A 17689-nucleotide genomic window follows, 5' to 3' on the forward strand; every position below is an offset into this window, starting at 1 on the left:
ACTTGAATCTAATTGACAAGGCTTCCTCTACTACGATGGATTTTCTCTCAGATATGCTCACTGCTGGGGTTCTACCAACAACCTGTATTCCGATACGTGTAACTGATACGTCAGCGTTTTTAATTGATAACATTTTTTCGTCTCTTAATTTGGTTCGGAATCCTGTTGTGGTGAGTGATATTTCAGACTATTTTTCTGTATTTTCCAGTTTTATCCTTGAAAAAACGTTGAATCCGCATTAGATCCCATTTATCTGAGAAGACATAGAATATTTTTGGTGATAATAGTTATTTTGTTTAAAGTTTGACTATTTTTATGAGTCAGTGAAGGAGTCTATTTTAAACGTATTTGTTCTGTCCCCCTCAACTTCAAGGTAATGAGGAACTGGTTTTTTGATCTCCCGGATAGCCTTTAATCTTCTAAAGATTTGGAGGTGAACAAATAATCTTTTGAAAGCTTTTAAGTCAGCATAGTTGTCTTTGAATATTGCACGCGTTCATAAATTCATGCTAAGCATAACCACTTTCAGTCACTTATGCCGGAAGGCTAAATTCCTTTATTATTCCAAAAAATTCTTGGATTCTGGGAAAGATATTCGAAAAACTTGGAAAGTGATCAATTCCGTCCTCAAACATTCTTCTCCGGCTCCTTCTATCCCTCCAAGTCTTGTAGTTGGTGATTTGGTTGTTGAGGGTATTCCATCTGTTTAAGAAGCATTTACATCATATTTTGCCAATATTGGGAAAACCACTGCTTCTCCAGTCAGGTCTTCACAGTCACAACCGGATTACAAAACTTATCTTGGTCCGCCTTGTTTCAAATCGATGGTGTTATATCTGGCTTCTGATGTTGAAGTAGCCAGGATTGTAAATAGCTTGAAGGGTTCTTCGTCGTCTGGCCCTGACTTTATTCCAACTATGGTAGTTAAGTTAATTCTTATTTCAATTATTTCTCCATTGACAAAGCTTATAAATCTTTCTTTTGAAAATGAGATTTTCCCCAGTTCTCTTAAGCGAGCTAGAGTAACTGTTTTATATAAAGGTGGACCAAGAAGGGATCCAACTAATTATCGTCCTATATCTTTGCTGTCTGTTTTTAGCAGAATTTTTGAAAAGACCATGCTTTCCCGTCTACTTGCTTTTCTAGAGGCTAAAAGATTTTTTCATGATTTTCAGTTTGACTTCCGAGCTATACATTCTACCGAGCATGCGTGTGGAACTCTTTTAAAGTTTCTCCATACCGCACTTGACTCTGGTTGGATTCCTGCAGCTATATTCCTAGATCTCCGTAAGGCTTTTGCCTCTTTAACTCATGAGATTCTGCTGTATAAGCTATCACACAATGGTGTAAGAGGACACGCTCATGCTTGGTTTGATTCCTATTTGTCAGGTAGAACTATCTCCGTAGATTCCCTTTCCCACTTTTCGTCTGAAGTTGAGTTTGGTGTTCCTCAAGGTTCTGTTCTTGGACCGTTTCTGTTTATGGTTTATGTTAATGACTTTATAGTTGCGGTTATGAATCAAAAACCTACAGTTTTCTGTCACCTATGTCATCCTGAACCTTTCAATAGTAAGAAAAAATTGATCATTTTCGGAGTATGGGAACACTCTCTTTGCCTTTGCTGATAATAGTTCCATTGGTAGGACCAGAGTCTGAAATGCTTCCCAAATTAGTTGACTTTTTTGAGAGAGTCGTTCTTTGCTTTGATGCAAATTACCTTGCACTAAATGTTGCTAAGTCAAGTTTTTTAATTTTGTCCCGTATTTCTCTGGCGTGCCCTAAGTTAACTAATATCCAGCTTTCAAGGGGCTCTCTCAGTAGACCTAAGGAACGATATGTCCGATTTCTCGGTATTCTTCTCGATGAAAACCTTTCATTCAAGCATCATTAATATGAATTAATATGATATGAATTAATAGGAAGATCTGAAGGAGTCTTTGGACTCTGAGGAAGGTGAAACATATTTTTCCTGGGTCAGTTTTAAGAATTGCGCTCCGTTGCGTAGTTGAGGTCTAGGTGTCTTATTTCCTAGCAATATTAGTGTCAACTTCCCCTTCTTTTTCTAAACAATTTTCTAAGATATATGATAAGGCAAGAAGGCTTATACAGGAAACAAATTGTCCCCTGCTTAGTTTTTGATTTTTGGAATTTTTTTTGCTTCTTTATTTTTATGTGGATCATTGTATTTTATGAATTTTTTTTTTATTTATTGATTTTTTTTTTCTTGTGTTGAGTCTCTTAAAGGTGTGAATGTATGATGTTGAAAATGTTTTTGTTTTTTATGTATTTGTTTCATTTTTGTTTCTCCCCTGTTTTTTTCCTGGCCATAGAGCCTTACGGGGGAGTTTATATTGAAGTGTATTTTGTTGAGTTTATTGATTGAATAAATTGATTGAATTGATTGATTGATCTAAAAGAAATTTTACGAATTTCCCATTGTTGTTGGTATTTTAAAACACATAGGGTCAACCGAAGATCCCTCCACCCACCTACATTTAAATCTTCCATTATAACCACCTTCCACAGAAGTCCTCTTTTCCCGTCTCAGTGAATTATACTCTCCCAATTTAGTTTTATAGCTATTAGTCCGTTAATTGTGAAAGAAAAGTTAAAACTGAGTCGGTAAATACCTGCAACTAATTTGATTTATAGTTTAAAGACAAAATACATTAAAAGAAAGCTAAAAATGGGGGAAAAGTAAATTACTTCCAGAGAAGTATGATTAACGGCCAAGAAAACTTAACCACAAAATTTGACAATAATAGCGTTCACGGTCTTCAGACTAATAAAAGGAAATATAAAGGAGAGACCAGTATCTTCAAAGTATTTATATTTGTAAGCTGACTAACTTGTACCGACGACAAACGTCTCTCAAGTAAATTTAACGGTTGTAACTAGGATTGTAACCAAAGGGTATAGAACATTCATAAGAATGGAAACTGGCGCTAGCATCGAAAAAATTACCAACGCGATCTAACGTTTGGCGACTTTACACGTACTTTAAAATGCAGGGAAGGATGAAAGCAATTGAGTCCCCAATAGGCCAAACCGCTTACTTGCTTTTACTCCCAGCAGGACCAGGCGTTTTCTGCCTCGCATGACATATAGAATTCTGAAATTCAGGTTAAGTAGGGTCTTTGAGCCTACTTAAACCTGCCAAAATTTTCTAAGCTACCTAGGCCTACTTTGTGCAGAGTTAATTTTGACATAAAATAATTATTAGAAATGAAAAAAAAAAATCTTAAATTACAGACTACAGAGAAATTTCAGCTTCTATCCTACTGCACGGTAGATTAATCGGATCAGATTTAAATTTTTCTTTGAAATTTTCCACTTTTTTAATGGAGCCACCAGACGCTGCTCCAGAAATGACTAGTAGCACAAAATCACTATCTCCCTATACCAAATCGCCTAAGATCTAGTTCCAGTAAGCTCTCCATTCTCTTTGGTTACTATACTCATAGACGTATTTTTTAACAGATTGCAGAAAGTATGGGCGTTTTTGGCACCCTTTTTCTTCCCACCAGGAAAGGCTGACTTTGTTTGTTTCCTAGTGTTTGAAGGATACACAAAACTGATTTTGGTGTTAAATTTATTACCATTGTTGCCACCACTTTTACTAAATGTGCAATGGTTAATTACATGCTCACGTATTACAAGGTTTTTTGTATATTATCACACATCTATTCGGGCAATAAATCTATATGGTTGTAGCTGTGGAACCTGTCCACAAGGTTCAAACTATCTGTCAAGCATTTTCATTTTGTTCGATAACAGGCTAAACAGGCAAATCAGCCTTCCCCGTTTATATGGTAGCAGGAGTAATGGGACATCAACAAATTCACCTTGCCTGGACACATAGCATAGCAATTAGCATTAACATTGCTAAAAATCTTAAATCTCTCGGAGACCAAGCCGTGGCGAATTGTAAGAAAATGATCCAAGTATCTTACTCTAAAATTGTTGCCAATAGGGGGATATACAGTAGGAAGACCCTTGCTAAATTGTATTCTATTTTTACTGATCATTCAATTTTGTTACTTTGTGGTGTTTATCCCATTCTTGGGCGAAAAGATACTCGGTCATTACGTTCTCATTATTTTCGGTTTTCGCGTTTTCCACTGTATCTGCCCCCGCGGTACCGGAACCGTAACCTTGTCTCAATTTTTGGGCTTCCAGATATAACTGAAAATCTAGTTGGACTTGCTGACAAACTCCCCCAGACAGTGAAGGCTCTCCCAGCTCAAACATGGGTTTGTCCACCTCCTTCATTAATTTAGTGCTTTTACTGTGTATTTAGTGTTTTATTGTGTATTACTGTGTATTTAGTCGCTTTGTATGCAATTTTTTTTTTCTTCTATTTATGCTCCGCTTTTGTTACTTTAGCGGGTTAAAAAAAAAATTAAATTTAATTAATAGCTCAACCATAGTCTGAGTAAGGCCCCAACTCTCCACATAAATATTTTGTATCTTATAAACGTACTTAACACAATCGGCTTTAAACGCAGAAACCCCTTTTAAATAGTTACGTAAATTTGCAATTCCTTGAAAAGTATTATAATCCAAAACTAAGTTTGAATAAAATCGAAAAATTGCCAACCAGGATGTAAAAATGGTTTGATCATGAAACGAGAAACTACTTCCATTTTTTCAAGCGAAATAAAAGCATGATCGATTGGTCTTAATCGGAAGTCTAGCTAGTTATTTCGAAATTAAGGGTTTCGAAAAATTTTGAAGCAAGAGTAACCCTGCCATAAGAAACCAAAAACACAACACTTCAAAAGAATGTGCAATGTTTTTTTTCGAATTGGCTGAACATTTAAGAAGTGTTGCTCATATGGCTCTCTTCCTTCTCAGTTCCTTGGCCGAAACGGGGGGAGGGGGTACAGTTCATATACTTCAGAAAGTAAAAAAAAAGAATAAGACTAATCGTACCGTTAACTTAGTGCCCCTTTAATTCCCAAAAGAGTTTCAGCTGTAAAATAGAAGGCGAAAAAAAAGGATCATTACTCACGCTCATTCCCACCGCCATGCTTTCACGAAGAGGTATCTCTTGAGCATTAAATTCATGAACGATGATTTATTAAATACAATATCTTCAAGGTCAAAAAAAACTTTTTTTTTTCATTGAGTTTAGGAATAAAAATTATTTAAAATTTTAAAGGCACAAGAAGTCCTCCATTCCCTTGAACTAACTCGGTGTGATATGACTAATAAGATTGGAAATTAACTTGGCTTGTCTGACAGGAATTTACACAAGGGGAAAAGGGGTCGCTTGGGGTCTAAGTCCCATGATGTCCTATCTTTTATAGGGTACTTACATATTATCCCGACCACCCAGCTGTTCTTAATCTGTTTAAACCGGTTCCTCTGTATGCACTCGGATATGATCAGCTTAGCCTGAGTGAGATAAACTACTATGCAGGTATGTTTTATCGGACTCGATGACCCCTTCGTCGTGATCGCGACCAGGAGGGAAAAGTTCCTGAAATCTTTAGACCCAGCGCATAGTATGTTTGAAGCTATAGTCAGTAATGTGTTATGGTTGTCTTTTTATGTAAATAGTTTCGACATTGTTTTTTTTTTTTTTTGGTTATTGAAGTATTAATTTAAGTTGTTCGTTTGTTCGATGTGTTTTTTTGTTTTCTTTTCATTTTTTCTCTACTCCATTTTTATTTTTTTTTTGTATTGCTAAAGATGGGTAATAAAAATCATTCATTCATTCATTTTAATTAAATATTTAATATATAGAGTTGGTGGTTTAATATATAGAGTTGGATAGGTATTTAATATAATGTGTTCTGGGCGGCCTGCTTCCATACATCTCTGTTGTAGTTTCCATAATTTTTTTAACTAAAGTATTATATTTTCATCATATTTTGTTATATTCATTATGATTAACGTAACTTCACTTCTTGAGTCCGCGCGGCATAATACGTAAGTATCTTTTCTATAATTCTCGAAAATTTTTACTCTAATTATCAATTTTTTTTATCATTGCCCCCCTCCCACCGAAAAAATTCTTTTGTACGCGTCAGTGGTGACAGCAAGCCCGTGAAGAAAAGCACACAAACAACAACAATAGGCCTAAGTGGTGTTTTCATATGTGTTTATCTTAATTAGACGCTCTTTGTTTCCTCTTTTTCAATTATGATCAAACAGACGTGTCAGCAAACTTTAGGCCGAGATAAGAGAAACACATGAAATACGATATTTGGTAATTATAATGCGATCAATAGATTATAGCTAGCACCTGGAAGCGAAAACTCAAATAGTGCCAAGAGCACAACTTTACAATGCAACAACTTGAGCTAAATAAAAATAGCAAATTCATTGTTTTCGGTAATCAACCGATATACACAACACGACCTTATAGGTATAAATAGTACGACCAAGGCCGTATCCAGGGGGTTTGACCCCCCCCCCTCCAACTATTTGTCTGACTCGTAAAAACGTAACAAAAATGAACAAAAACAAGTTTTTCATGCGTTTTTAAAGCCTTTCCCCCCCCCCCCGAAAAAAATCATGGATACGGAACTGAGTACGACCCATAGTGGTAGTGTGTATTAGAGCATTTTTCCTAGTGAGAGGAAGGGACCTAAATGAGAAAAATGTTTATATTCATGTCACTTTCTTCCGAAGGGGGGGGGGGGACTTCGGACGAATCTCAATGGGGATATTCTTCATTCTCTATGTACATGTATGAAAGCCCCGTCTTATATTTTGATACTTTTGCATAAAATTAGGATTTGATACTTTTGCATACGATGATACGATTATATAACGAAATTTTTTGTACGGTGCCGAGTTTGTTACAAAACGCAGTTATATGCACATTCTCTATCAACCAAACAAACAAAAACAAGAGCTTTTTTTTCAGATACTTAGTGCACAGTAATATTTTTAATTTTGCATTTTCTGTGGTGGTTGCTGAACGACTCACTTAGAAAGCTGAGTTAAGAGAATGAAAACTCCCAAAAGTATATCCCACCAACACTTCTAATAGAGTCACAATGATAAACTGACGTTCCTTTCCTTGAAAAATTGGGTAATTGTGGCCTAACGCGCAGCATTTTCCTCCCACTCCTTCAGAACAAATAATACCCCTCCCATTTTCTCTCCCTCTAATCCCTCCCTCTTTCTCTAGTCATAGGTTGCACCTATGTATCTGTATTGAATGTATAGCGGCTTGAACCAATCTACAACACGGACCTGTCAAAAGAATAAAGAAGAGTGCCGCCTCTTAAGAATGTAGCCTGCGGTATAATTAAAATGGTATTATTGCAGAGTTCCATACTAGGAACTTACGATCTTATATTGTTGTAGAGTCGATATGGACAGTACCAACAAAAAAAAAATCCCAAAGCAACTTACTTTAATCGAATTATCCTGGGATCCTGAGACGACGAAATCCCCATATGGATGAAAATCCAATGTTTTAACTCCACCTCTATGACCAGTTAAGGTACGAAGCAGTTTCGCTGCGGTTAAGTCCCAGACCCTAATGGCCCCAGATTGGGATCCACCGCAGACGAGCTCTTCATTCGAAGAGAATTTAACAGCTTCCAGTGGATGAGTGTGACCAGGAAAGCTCTATAAAAGAAAAACGTAAATAAACTATGCATTCAAAGATTTTCAAATAATTCGTGGTAACGAACTGTAAGTAAGAAGCGACCCGGCGCAATAGTAACAGAAACTCTAAACAACGGAATTTTGATACATCAAAAGAATTGGATTTTTATGCTGATTTCAAATATATAAGTTTAGTTTCATCAAGTTTAGTCTTACCCATCAAAAGTTACGAGCCTGAAAAAATTTGCTTTATTTTCGAAGAACGGGGGAAACACCCCCAAAAGTGAGAGAATATTAATGAAAATCAAACCATCAGTTTCAGCGTATCAGAAAGCCCTAGAGATTTCAAGCTCCTATCTGCAAAAATGTGGAATTTTGTATTTTTTTGCGAGAAGAAAGATCACGGATGCGTGTTTATTTGTCTTTTCCAGGGGTGATCGTATCGATCCAGTGGTTCTAGAATATCGCGAGAGGGCTTATTCGAGCGGAAATTAGAAGTTTTAGTGCCCTTTTTTAGTGACCAAAAAATTGGAGGGCAACTAGGCCCCCTCCCATGCTCATTTTTTCCCCAAAGTCACCCGATCAAAATTTTGAGATAGCATTTTGTTCAGCACAGTCGAAAATATAATAAATATGTCATTGAGGATGACTTATTCCCCCGCAGTCCCCGGGGGAAGGGCTGCAAGTTATGAGCTTTGCCCATTGTTTACACATAGTATTGGTTATTGTTAAGTATACCTTGATTGCCTTAATTCGCACTTCGGAGCGAAATAAGGTCCATGCTAGATCTGTTCTGTTTTACGTCAATGATGTTAATTTGGAACGTCACTGTGAAATAGGCCCACTGATGTTGCATTAGTTGGCAGCTGAGAGAGATGGACTGTATTCCATTGCTTGTTGTTCCATACTTTGTCATATTTTGACTTGAAGGAGGCACTAGTGGGTGCAGTCACAGTTTTGTCTTGGAGGTTGTTCCTGTTGTTGGAAATATACTTGGTAAAAAAGTTTTGGTGTATTCTGGTCTTCACTCTTTGCTTTGCTAGCTTCTCTGAGTGTCCTCTAGTTTTGTGTTAACCTGTATGTTTTGTGAGGAGAGTGTTGTTTGGTTGGCTATTATATTTGTAGGTCAGCATCATATCACATCTGCAATGCATCTGAAGACCAGTGTTTGTTGTCTTAGGTGCTCCAGGCTCTTATCATATGGCATATTTCACAAACACGTGATGCATTTAGTGGCATGTCTGTGGATTCCTTCAGTTATTCTGGTGTCATGCTTATAGGAGGTGGAGGTCAGGCATATCCAAAAGTCCAAGAATGGCCTAACAATAGCGTTGTAAAGTCCCAGGAAGACAGAATGGGAGCGGCTGGTCGAACGCTTTGGCGAGGTCAAGCAAAATAAGGTCAACAGGTAATCCCCTCTCCAGAAGGTCAGTGATGATATTGTAGGTTTCAAGTAAGTTGGTCTCAACTGACTTTCTGGGAAGGAAGCCATGCTGGTCTGGAGACAGTATACTGTTGGACAGAAGATGTGTTAGAATTTCGGCGTTCACAATGCGTTCCAGGGTTTTTGCTTCAGCTGAGGTTAAGCTAATTGGTCGATAATTCTCTGCATTTTCCTTGTCACCTTTCTTGAATATTGGTGTAATGTAAGAGCTCTTCCAATCCGAAGGCACAAGCTTTGAGTCGAGGGACCATACAGACGTTTTCAGGAGGGTTTTTTTCTTTTTTTTTTTGGGGGGGGGGGTCGGAGAAGGAGATTACGTAAGAGGACCTTTCCATGGAGGATTTTTTTCATGGGGGAAGGAACATTTCTATGAAGGGGGTGCCGGAAACGATCAGAAACTAAATAAAAAACAAGTTTTTTCGACTGAAAGTAAGGAGCAACATTAAAACTTAAAGCAAACAAAAATTATTACGTATATGAGGGGGTTCGCCCCCTGGTCAATATCTCGCTCTCTAAGATAAAGTTTTCTTTTAGTACTTCAAAAGAGCTATCTATTCTAATTAAACGGCCTTTGCGATTCAGGGGTCATTCTTAAAAAATTGGAACAAAGTTCGAACTTTAGCGTTAAGAGCGAGGTATTGACTAGGGGGTGAACCTTCTCATATACGTAATAATTTCTGTTCTCTTTAAGTTTTAATGCTGCTCCTTACTTTCAGTTGAAAAAACTTGTTCTTTTTATTTAATTACATTATAAACCCATGTTTGAACAAAGACAAAGATCAAATTCTCGCTATATACTCAAGGATGCATATATTGGTGTATCGCCTACCAGGGGATTGGCAATAGGCAACCCGAGGGGTGCCCGCGTTCCACCACCTGGAGTACACCTCACAACGACATTGTCAAACAATGGAGTCAAAGTGCCGAGCAGTTCCACCACCCTTGGCGAAGTTTCCGCCACGCTTGGCACGCAGCACCTGATGTACGTGATTTTTGAAGTTGGGCGCCCCCCTCCCCTAAGTCAACCCGGGGAAAAAGATAAGACAATATAAAGCTTCATCTTGAGACACATGTCCCTGATTATTCGCTCTCCTTTGCCCTTGGATCTATTAAAAAATGATTCATTACCGTTCTAATGAAGATGTTGTTGTCTTATTATCGCATTTAGAGTGCTATAATTTATTATCATATTACACCTGTTCATTTGAAAATTCTCCCCCTGGCAGCAACTCATAGCGGCGTCTTTGGTGTAGTGTTTTTAAGGCCTTTTTTCAATAAATCTATCTATTGGACTTAGATTCAAGAATCCAACCGCATATAAACTAAATATGATTTTTCAAAAATCTAGTAAAAATACCAGAAAAGTTTTCATCGGCCACTGCAGCAAGGCCATAACCAGGGGAGACGCTAGGGGGTTTGGATTTGGACCGTCGCTAAATTTGCCGCGTAAAAACGTAACAAAATGCATATAAACACATTTTTGATGATTTTTCTTTTGTAAAAAATATACCCCGCCTCCCAGAACAAATAAAACTGGATACGGCCATGCGCTGCAGAATATACTTTTGACTTACTTGTGGCAAGTTTTTGTTTGAGCAAACATCACTAGGTGATATAAGCGAAGGCTTAACCCACAGTTTGTAGGAAATTATCACAAAATAGTTTCTTACTATTTACGATTAACTGGTTACGATCACGATTAACTCACGATTAACTGGCTAAGCATGACAAGATGAAAAAAAAATTGATGACATTGTTGTCAAGTTCTTTTTCTCATCTTAAAATCATAAAAAAAAATTAATACAGGTATAAGCATGAATTTTCGGTATATATATGAATTATTCCTAACTAGGACTGTTGTTTTTTCTATGAAGTGACACAATATCTTTTTTCATAAACGCCACTTAGAAAAGTCCTTGATGTTTGTCTTAATATTTCAAGACTGTCAGTTTCCGGTTGTCTTGGATTTTAGAACATTTGTTTTGTGGATTGGTCCAGTTGTTTCTTGTGTCAGCGTTAAAAGGAGGACTTATTTTTTATGTAAGTTTTAGATTTTTTTTTCTTATCTTCTTTTGACCTTAGGTCCATTTCTGTGCTAAATTATAGACCTTAACAACAATGTTAGCTTGATAATTTATTTTTGATGGTTTTTTTACCGTTTAAAAGAAGTCCCGGGAGTAATCCCTAATTATCTTTTGTCTCTTAATTTTCCACTGTCAAACAAAAACATCATTTTGGAACAACAACAACGAAAAATATTTTAAATTCCAAAAGAACTGGAACTTGGTACAAATAAACTTACAATTGATGGTCGGGGGTGGGGTGGAGAGGTTGTTAACAATCGATTCAAACGACCCCGAACAAGCCTGAGAAATTTTGACCTTTATAGCACCTTAAACAGCTGCGATTTTGCCCCTTAAAAAGCTGAAAAAGCTGCGATCGTTCATATTGAAGTAAACAGTTAGGGGTGCTACCATTTCGACTAACCGTCACAAGCACTAACCGTCATAACATCTAAAAATTTTTATAAGTTTATATAATAGTTTAAAAACAAATTTCGGCTATATATTTGCACATCAGGGGTGGGGGTAAAGCATAGCATATATTAAATACTTTACCTAACATAACCTAGGTACCTTTTCCCCCCTAGACCCCAAAAAACTAAAGTTTTTAAATTTTAGATGTTAAGACGGTTAGTGGTTCTGACGGATTTTGTAGACGAAATGACGTTAGTGCTCCTGACGGTTAGATGTTATGACGCCTTCCCAACAGTTAAACCAGGACATCTATAACGATCAGAGAGGGATGACCCCAGGCTTAGAAGGGGGTGGTCAAGTAATTAGTGCCTGAGATTGAAAGAAGGCAGCCGAGTCATTAGTAGAGACAAAAAATACGGCGGATAATCACTAAAGATGACAATTAAAACAAAATCCAAGTTTTAAATTAGAGACAGCGCTCTACCGCGACCTAAGTAAAGAGTCATACACCTTCAATGTACAACTTTTTTCCCCGCTCACTTCGAATAAAAGGGATGGTCGCAGAAACTTCGGAGGGGGCCTATTCTATTGAAATTAACCTCCCTCCCGTCTCCTTCCCTGCTACCTAGCCCCGCACCCCCCTGATATTGAATCAAAATTCTGAGATAGTTATTTTATTCAGAACATCAAAAGGTCTAATAAATAGGTCACCGGAGTTAAAAGACGGTAGGCTATATACGCTCGAGTTTTCAGATTTATCTGCAATATCTCTGGAATGGTTTAGAAGATCGAGCTGAAACTATCAGTGCAATTTGGAGGGGAAAGGGGAGGGGGATACGCGAATCTCAAGTTTGAATTAGGAGAGGTAGTTCATATGACACTATGCGTATCTAGGTCAACGATATACCATGTTTGTAATCTCGCGAACGGTTTCGGGATGAAATCGGAACTTTTAAAACTGATGACAAAAGAAAGGGTGAAAGTAGGGCAACAATACTTCAAATGTTGTTTTGGGATGAAGGGAAAGGGGTTATAGAACAATCTGATGCACCAAAAGGTTTTTGCACTATAAGCTCCTATTGGAGTTAAAGTCTATGCTCAAGTAAGCAATGAGGTAAGTTGAACGACATTATATGACGCCAGGTTGTCATTATGGCGTATTCGCAATATCTTGGGAATGCCTTGGGGTGTCAAGTTCAAGATTTAAAATAGTGTGGTGAACGTGGCACCAATTGACGTTCAGCTAAATCCTGTGGGAAGAGAGTTGAATAATAAAAATAAACAAATAAATAAACACACTTAGTTCATCCAAGTTATCAAAGCAATACATAGGTAAAATCACAAAAACGCCTGGGAGTATAAAGTCGAAACTTTCAGGTAGTGTAGGAAAATGTGGGGAACGACAGGGTGGCTGGAGGGTGGCCAAAAATGTTACGTGTTCGATCCACCTTAAATAGTTTTTCAACATATGCCTCAACGAGAACTACAATCCATTCACGGTTAAGTAGCGATGTAAATAAAAAGACATTACGCATTACCAGGTGATCAAAACAGCACATCTGCAATATCTTTAGAACGGTTTTGGTGATAAGGTTGAAACTTTTAGGAAGTGTTCGAGGGAGTGCAAGCGGGCGTTAAAACTTAATTTAGGACATGTAGACAGAGACAAGAAGACTTGAATGAAGACAAAAGCCATTGAAAAAAATGTTTCATAGATAAAATACGCTCACGTTTGTTTTGCCTCTGATAGGCTAGCAACAGATAAATGTGAAATGTATACTTATATAATACATAATATATATAAAATCATGATATCGAGTAATCATAAAACTATTTCCTAAGATCCCAATCTCAGAACTGGAGTTTCCAAATATTCAGAAAAATCCCAAGGAGTTTTGTCGTGAATTTTGAAAGGTAATCTTACGGTTGGTGTTAACGATAAATAAAAGTTCGAATAGGGATAAATCATTTTATTAGACAGTGATAATAACATTCACAAAATATACTGGATACACAGTGACTGTTTTTCAGCAGGAATTACCTACGGTTGGTCTTAGGAAATCCTTAAGAAAATTTACAATCATAAAGAAATTTTGACCACAAAAGCCCTTAAAGATCCTTAGACTTCTGAAAAGAACATAGGCCCACAGGGTTTTATTAAATAAACTCCTCGAGGGAAAAGGCCTTGCGACAGGAAGGTGCGTCATACCGGTTCACAAATACACAATCAAGACAGATTTATAAAATTGAAGCCAAGAGACTTCGACCCCAGAAATCAATTAAACGGTAAATGCCAATGTCCGTTTGTCAAAAGAATTTAGTTAATACAGTCCAAAGGTGGTGGCTTGGTCACAGGAAATTAACCAAGCAAACGACGGCTTTAAATAAAAGAACCACAAACACTGTGTTTTGTGTCAAAAAGCGTTTTCTACTTAAAGGCTTATAAAGAAACCCGTTGATTGGCACTATGTAACCAAAATGGGAGCAGATCACCAATCGTCAGCCAACTTGGCATCTGAGCTCCTTTGAAAATCCAGCTTATTGCTGAATAACTGGGCTTCAAATTACGTTTGTCTGAAAAATTACAATGATGGGCAACAGGTCCTGCAATGGATAGGGAGCCCCCCCCCCTAAACTCTTGATATCGGGGCATCTACCAGAAGTGGCTGTCAGAATTCAATCACGCTTGGTGAAGAGTAGGCTAATCGTCCTTACGTTGATTTTCTGCCACCTGTTTCTAATCTATCCTTTGTGGCGGAGAGGATTCCTTCATTGGTGTCCTGGTGGCATTGCAGAGCGAGCGAACATACATAAATAAAAAGAGGAAGCGCTAGCGTCGCACCTGTGCGTTTTGCGGTCCAGAACAACCAAAATTCATTACTGGATCTAGTCCAAGCTGATTCTAACGCCCGGTTAATGGCCTTTTTATGCCCTTTCAAGGATCAATTTGACCTCAGACGTGAGGCTAAGGGGGAGGGGGAATGCAATGCTTCATAAGATGAATAAAATCTTATCTTATCATTAGTACATTTACCAGAAGAGGTGACGGATCTCAGACAGGGTTGCTACCTGTAGCACGAAAGAGCTTTTTAGCACTATTTGATCATGTGTAGCACTGTTGCACGTGTTACATTGAATGACCAAATTGTAGCACGAACGTTCTACAAACTGTATCATGCTACAATTTTTTGATTTTGTCTTGGATGAAATAATGATGATTTTCAAGAGGAATTAATAAAACAAAGGCGGACCACCTTTTTGCCGCATTTGTTTCGAAAGATTGGCGCAAAGTTTGATATGACCAGGACCGGCTTTTTACCGTATTCATTTCGAAGGATTGTCGTTAAGTTTGAAATAACCAGACATAAAAAAGATTAAAAAATTGACCTAAAACTAAACAAAGAACACGTAAACAGACCACGCAAATTTGGGTCGCACGCACAATTGGGCAATTTTAGCACTTTAGGAACTGATCGTGGTGGCAACCCTGATCCCAAACATATATGGTTGGAAATAAGAAATAGGCTCGTAGCTACACATCTATATGTTCTTCAACCGATCCAACCTCTGTCCAAGGCTGCCGTAGGGGATGGACGATCAAAATTCCTTTTCGTCAGCCTAGTAGATAAACAGGTTGGCGAAGTTCATTCTACTACAGGTCAACTGCTAAAATTATGGAATTAGGTGTCCGGGTGTCAATTGGACCTCTATCAGGAAAATACTAAATTATTGTCATCTGTATCCATAATAAAGGTGGGATATCAATTCAGTTGATAAGCATAAGTAGCTAAAAAATTTTGTTAAGCCTTAGATGATTTGTCAATAGATACTGCCTCTTGGGTTGCTTCACGACATAATTCATGCAGCATAGTTGATGTAGGACTTCATAGGGCCTTGACATCGCAGGTACAGTTTTGTATGAACTTTTGAAATAATTTCGGAAGAATTTGTCAGAAAACTCAAATGCAGCAAAACCTTTCTCGGGCATGATCCTGATAAAGCAACTATAGAACACGTTTTTCATTTCAGCTATGAGATTCTCTAGAGAAAAAAAAACGAATTGGAAATAGGTTTGATTTGCGTTGTCTATTTTTTCTTTCCCAAAATGATCGTAGAAACTTAAATGAAAACTTATCCTTGGTCCACAGCATAGTCACACTCGTCAAAAAATATTACGGCCGCGGCAGTGGCGGTTCCGGCCTCTCTTGCGCCCAGGGCGAAATCTTGATTAGCACCCCTCCCTATCTCTCCCAAAAATATACAGACCCAATTTTAACAAAAAATGTCATTTAATAACAAAATTTCCATTTATTTGAACAAATTTCAATTTTTTAAATCTCCATTTATTTAAACTTGATTTCTCTTACTTCAGCCTCTGTAAAATCGTTAATTATCTTGTCAAACTGATTGTTCTTAATTCTTTAAATCCGTCTACTTACTTTTTGCTTGAAATTCAATTTAAAATTGCTTAAATTCGATCTATTTACTTTTATTTTCAAGGAGTGGTGATGAAGATATGGGAAGAGTGAAAATGTTGCTAATAATTACAGCTAACTGGGTCCCCTAATTTATTTTCATAAAAATAAAATCCCAAAAATTACGAAATGATTATAACCGTTAGATTATTTGTTTGAAATTTTGCGCCTCTAACATTTCATCACCCGGGGCAGGTCTCTCCCCTCCCCAAAAAACGCCTCTGGGTCACAGTACCAATGATTTATCCAGCTCGAAATTCGGCGAGTAAGGCTGACCGTATGTGGTGTAGGCTACTTTTTTATAACTAAAAAAGATGCAAACTTGGAACATCAATCATTCTCTCATAATATAGAATCCGACAAAATATACAAAAATATGGTATCAATATAAAATACTAGGAAACATAATAGTGTTGATACAATTCATGGTATTATAATTTTCGCGTCTATAGCAAAAGTATGAGGTAAAATACAAATCATTCATAAATCTGGGCTTCTCTTTGTTGACAGGTATTATTATGGAGCTTGGACATTATTCAAGGGAATACTTTTATCTAGCGCCCTTTTAAGCAAGGTAAGCGATCGGGAAAAGCAAAGTGCCGTTGCCCACTATCTTGCGCAGCAAAGAGAACATCCTGGTCCTACAATGGGTTTGAGGAGGTTGGATGATAAAACTGATATAGCCACCCAATTTAGAAGTCTTTTGGAAAATTTTGCCTGGCTAATCAAACAGTTCGTGGGAACGAACTGTAAGTAAGGAGTTAGCAACCGATATTCTAAAAAAGGAAGTGGCACCAAAGTGTTGGTACCACTACATAGGCTATATCAGTAGTAAGGCCATATAAGATTGAGAACCTACACGTAACCCTACGCCTGAGGCATGGATATGTATTTAAGTTTTCAACGAATTGGGGTTACCAGGATCATTTAATACTGGTTCTATTAAGGACAAGTTTTTCTGACGTAGATTTCTACTTCATGATATGCAAGTTTTTTTTTATGTTAAATCCGTGGTCATTCATCTGTAAGTTGATTAGTAGGTTGTTTTTTTTAAACTTGGCTATTCGTTTCATGGGTTTCATTAATAGAACGAGTAATGTTCTTGAAAAGGGTAATTACTTCTTTAGTTTACGAGATTTGCGAATTTTTTGCGAAAAGGTATTAGCGTAAAGGTATTGCGATGGTTAAGAATGCCTCACGGGTAATTAAAGAATGGGGTGCTTACATCAGATACTTAATAGATTTGACGCTTACAAGTGACATTGCTAGAGTCAAATATATTTGGTGTTGGTGATATTATGACCCTCCAAGTCCCCTGGGGAAAGGGCTGCACAGTGTATCGGTATCGGACGTATTATTTTTGGGCGTATTGGTATCGCAGGTATCTATACAGATTTTTAGTAGCTCGTATAAAAGATATTACTCATCTACGTTCTTCCTATAAATTCAACCATCAGCAACTTCAAAACGGCACTAAAAACGGCACTTTTGGTGCAATGTCTCAAGTGGAAAAGCTGGGGCTAGTGGACTACCAGCACTTTTAGATTGACGTTTAATGGCTCATTCGAAAGCTAATGCTCTTATCTACTTTATGTTTATCATTTATACCATAAATTAAAAAAATACTTTTTATTTAACTTCTTAATTATATTATATAAAAAAAAAAATGTTTTTTAAATTAAAGAACGGAACGACGGTAAAACTTAAACCGAACAGAAATT

At 37.3% G+C, this 17689-nt stretch overlaps 1 protein-coding gene across 2 annotated transcripts in view; it reads right to left on the bottom strand.

Moving 5' to 3' along the window:
• Positions 1 to 17689, bottom strand: part of LOC148946515 (katanin p80 WD40 repeat-containing subunit B1-like) — a 256838-nt gene that overhangs the window by 179863 nt on the left and 59286 nt on the right. For both annotated transcript variants that reach the window (XM_089097401.1, XM_089097400.1), the window contains exon 4: positions 7375 to 7593. In XM_089097401.1, coding sequence (XP_088953527.1) covers positions 7375 to 7593 — 219 coding nt within the window. The remainder of the gene's footprint in view (positions 1 to 7374; positions 7594 to 17689) is intronic.

Source organism: Artemia sp. Qi Xiang Cuo, chromosome 11 (assembly GCF_049724085.1).
Source record: "Artemia sp. Qi Xiang Cuo chromosome 11, ASM4972408v1, whole genome shotgun sequence".
Classification (NCBI taxonomy): Eukaryota; Metazoa; Arthropoda; class Branchiopoda; order Anostraca; family Artemiidae; genus Artemia; species Artemia sp. Qi Xiang Cuo.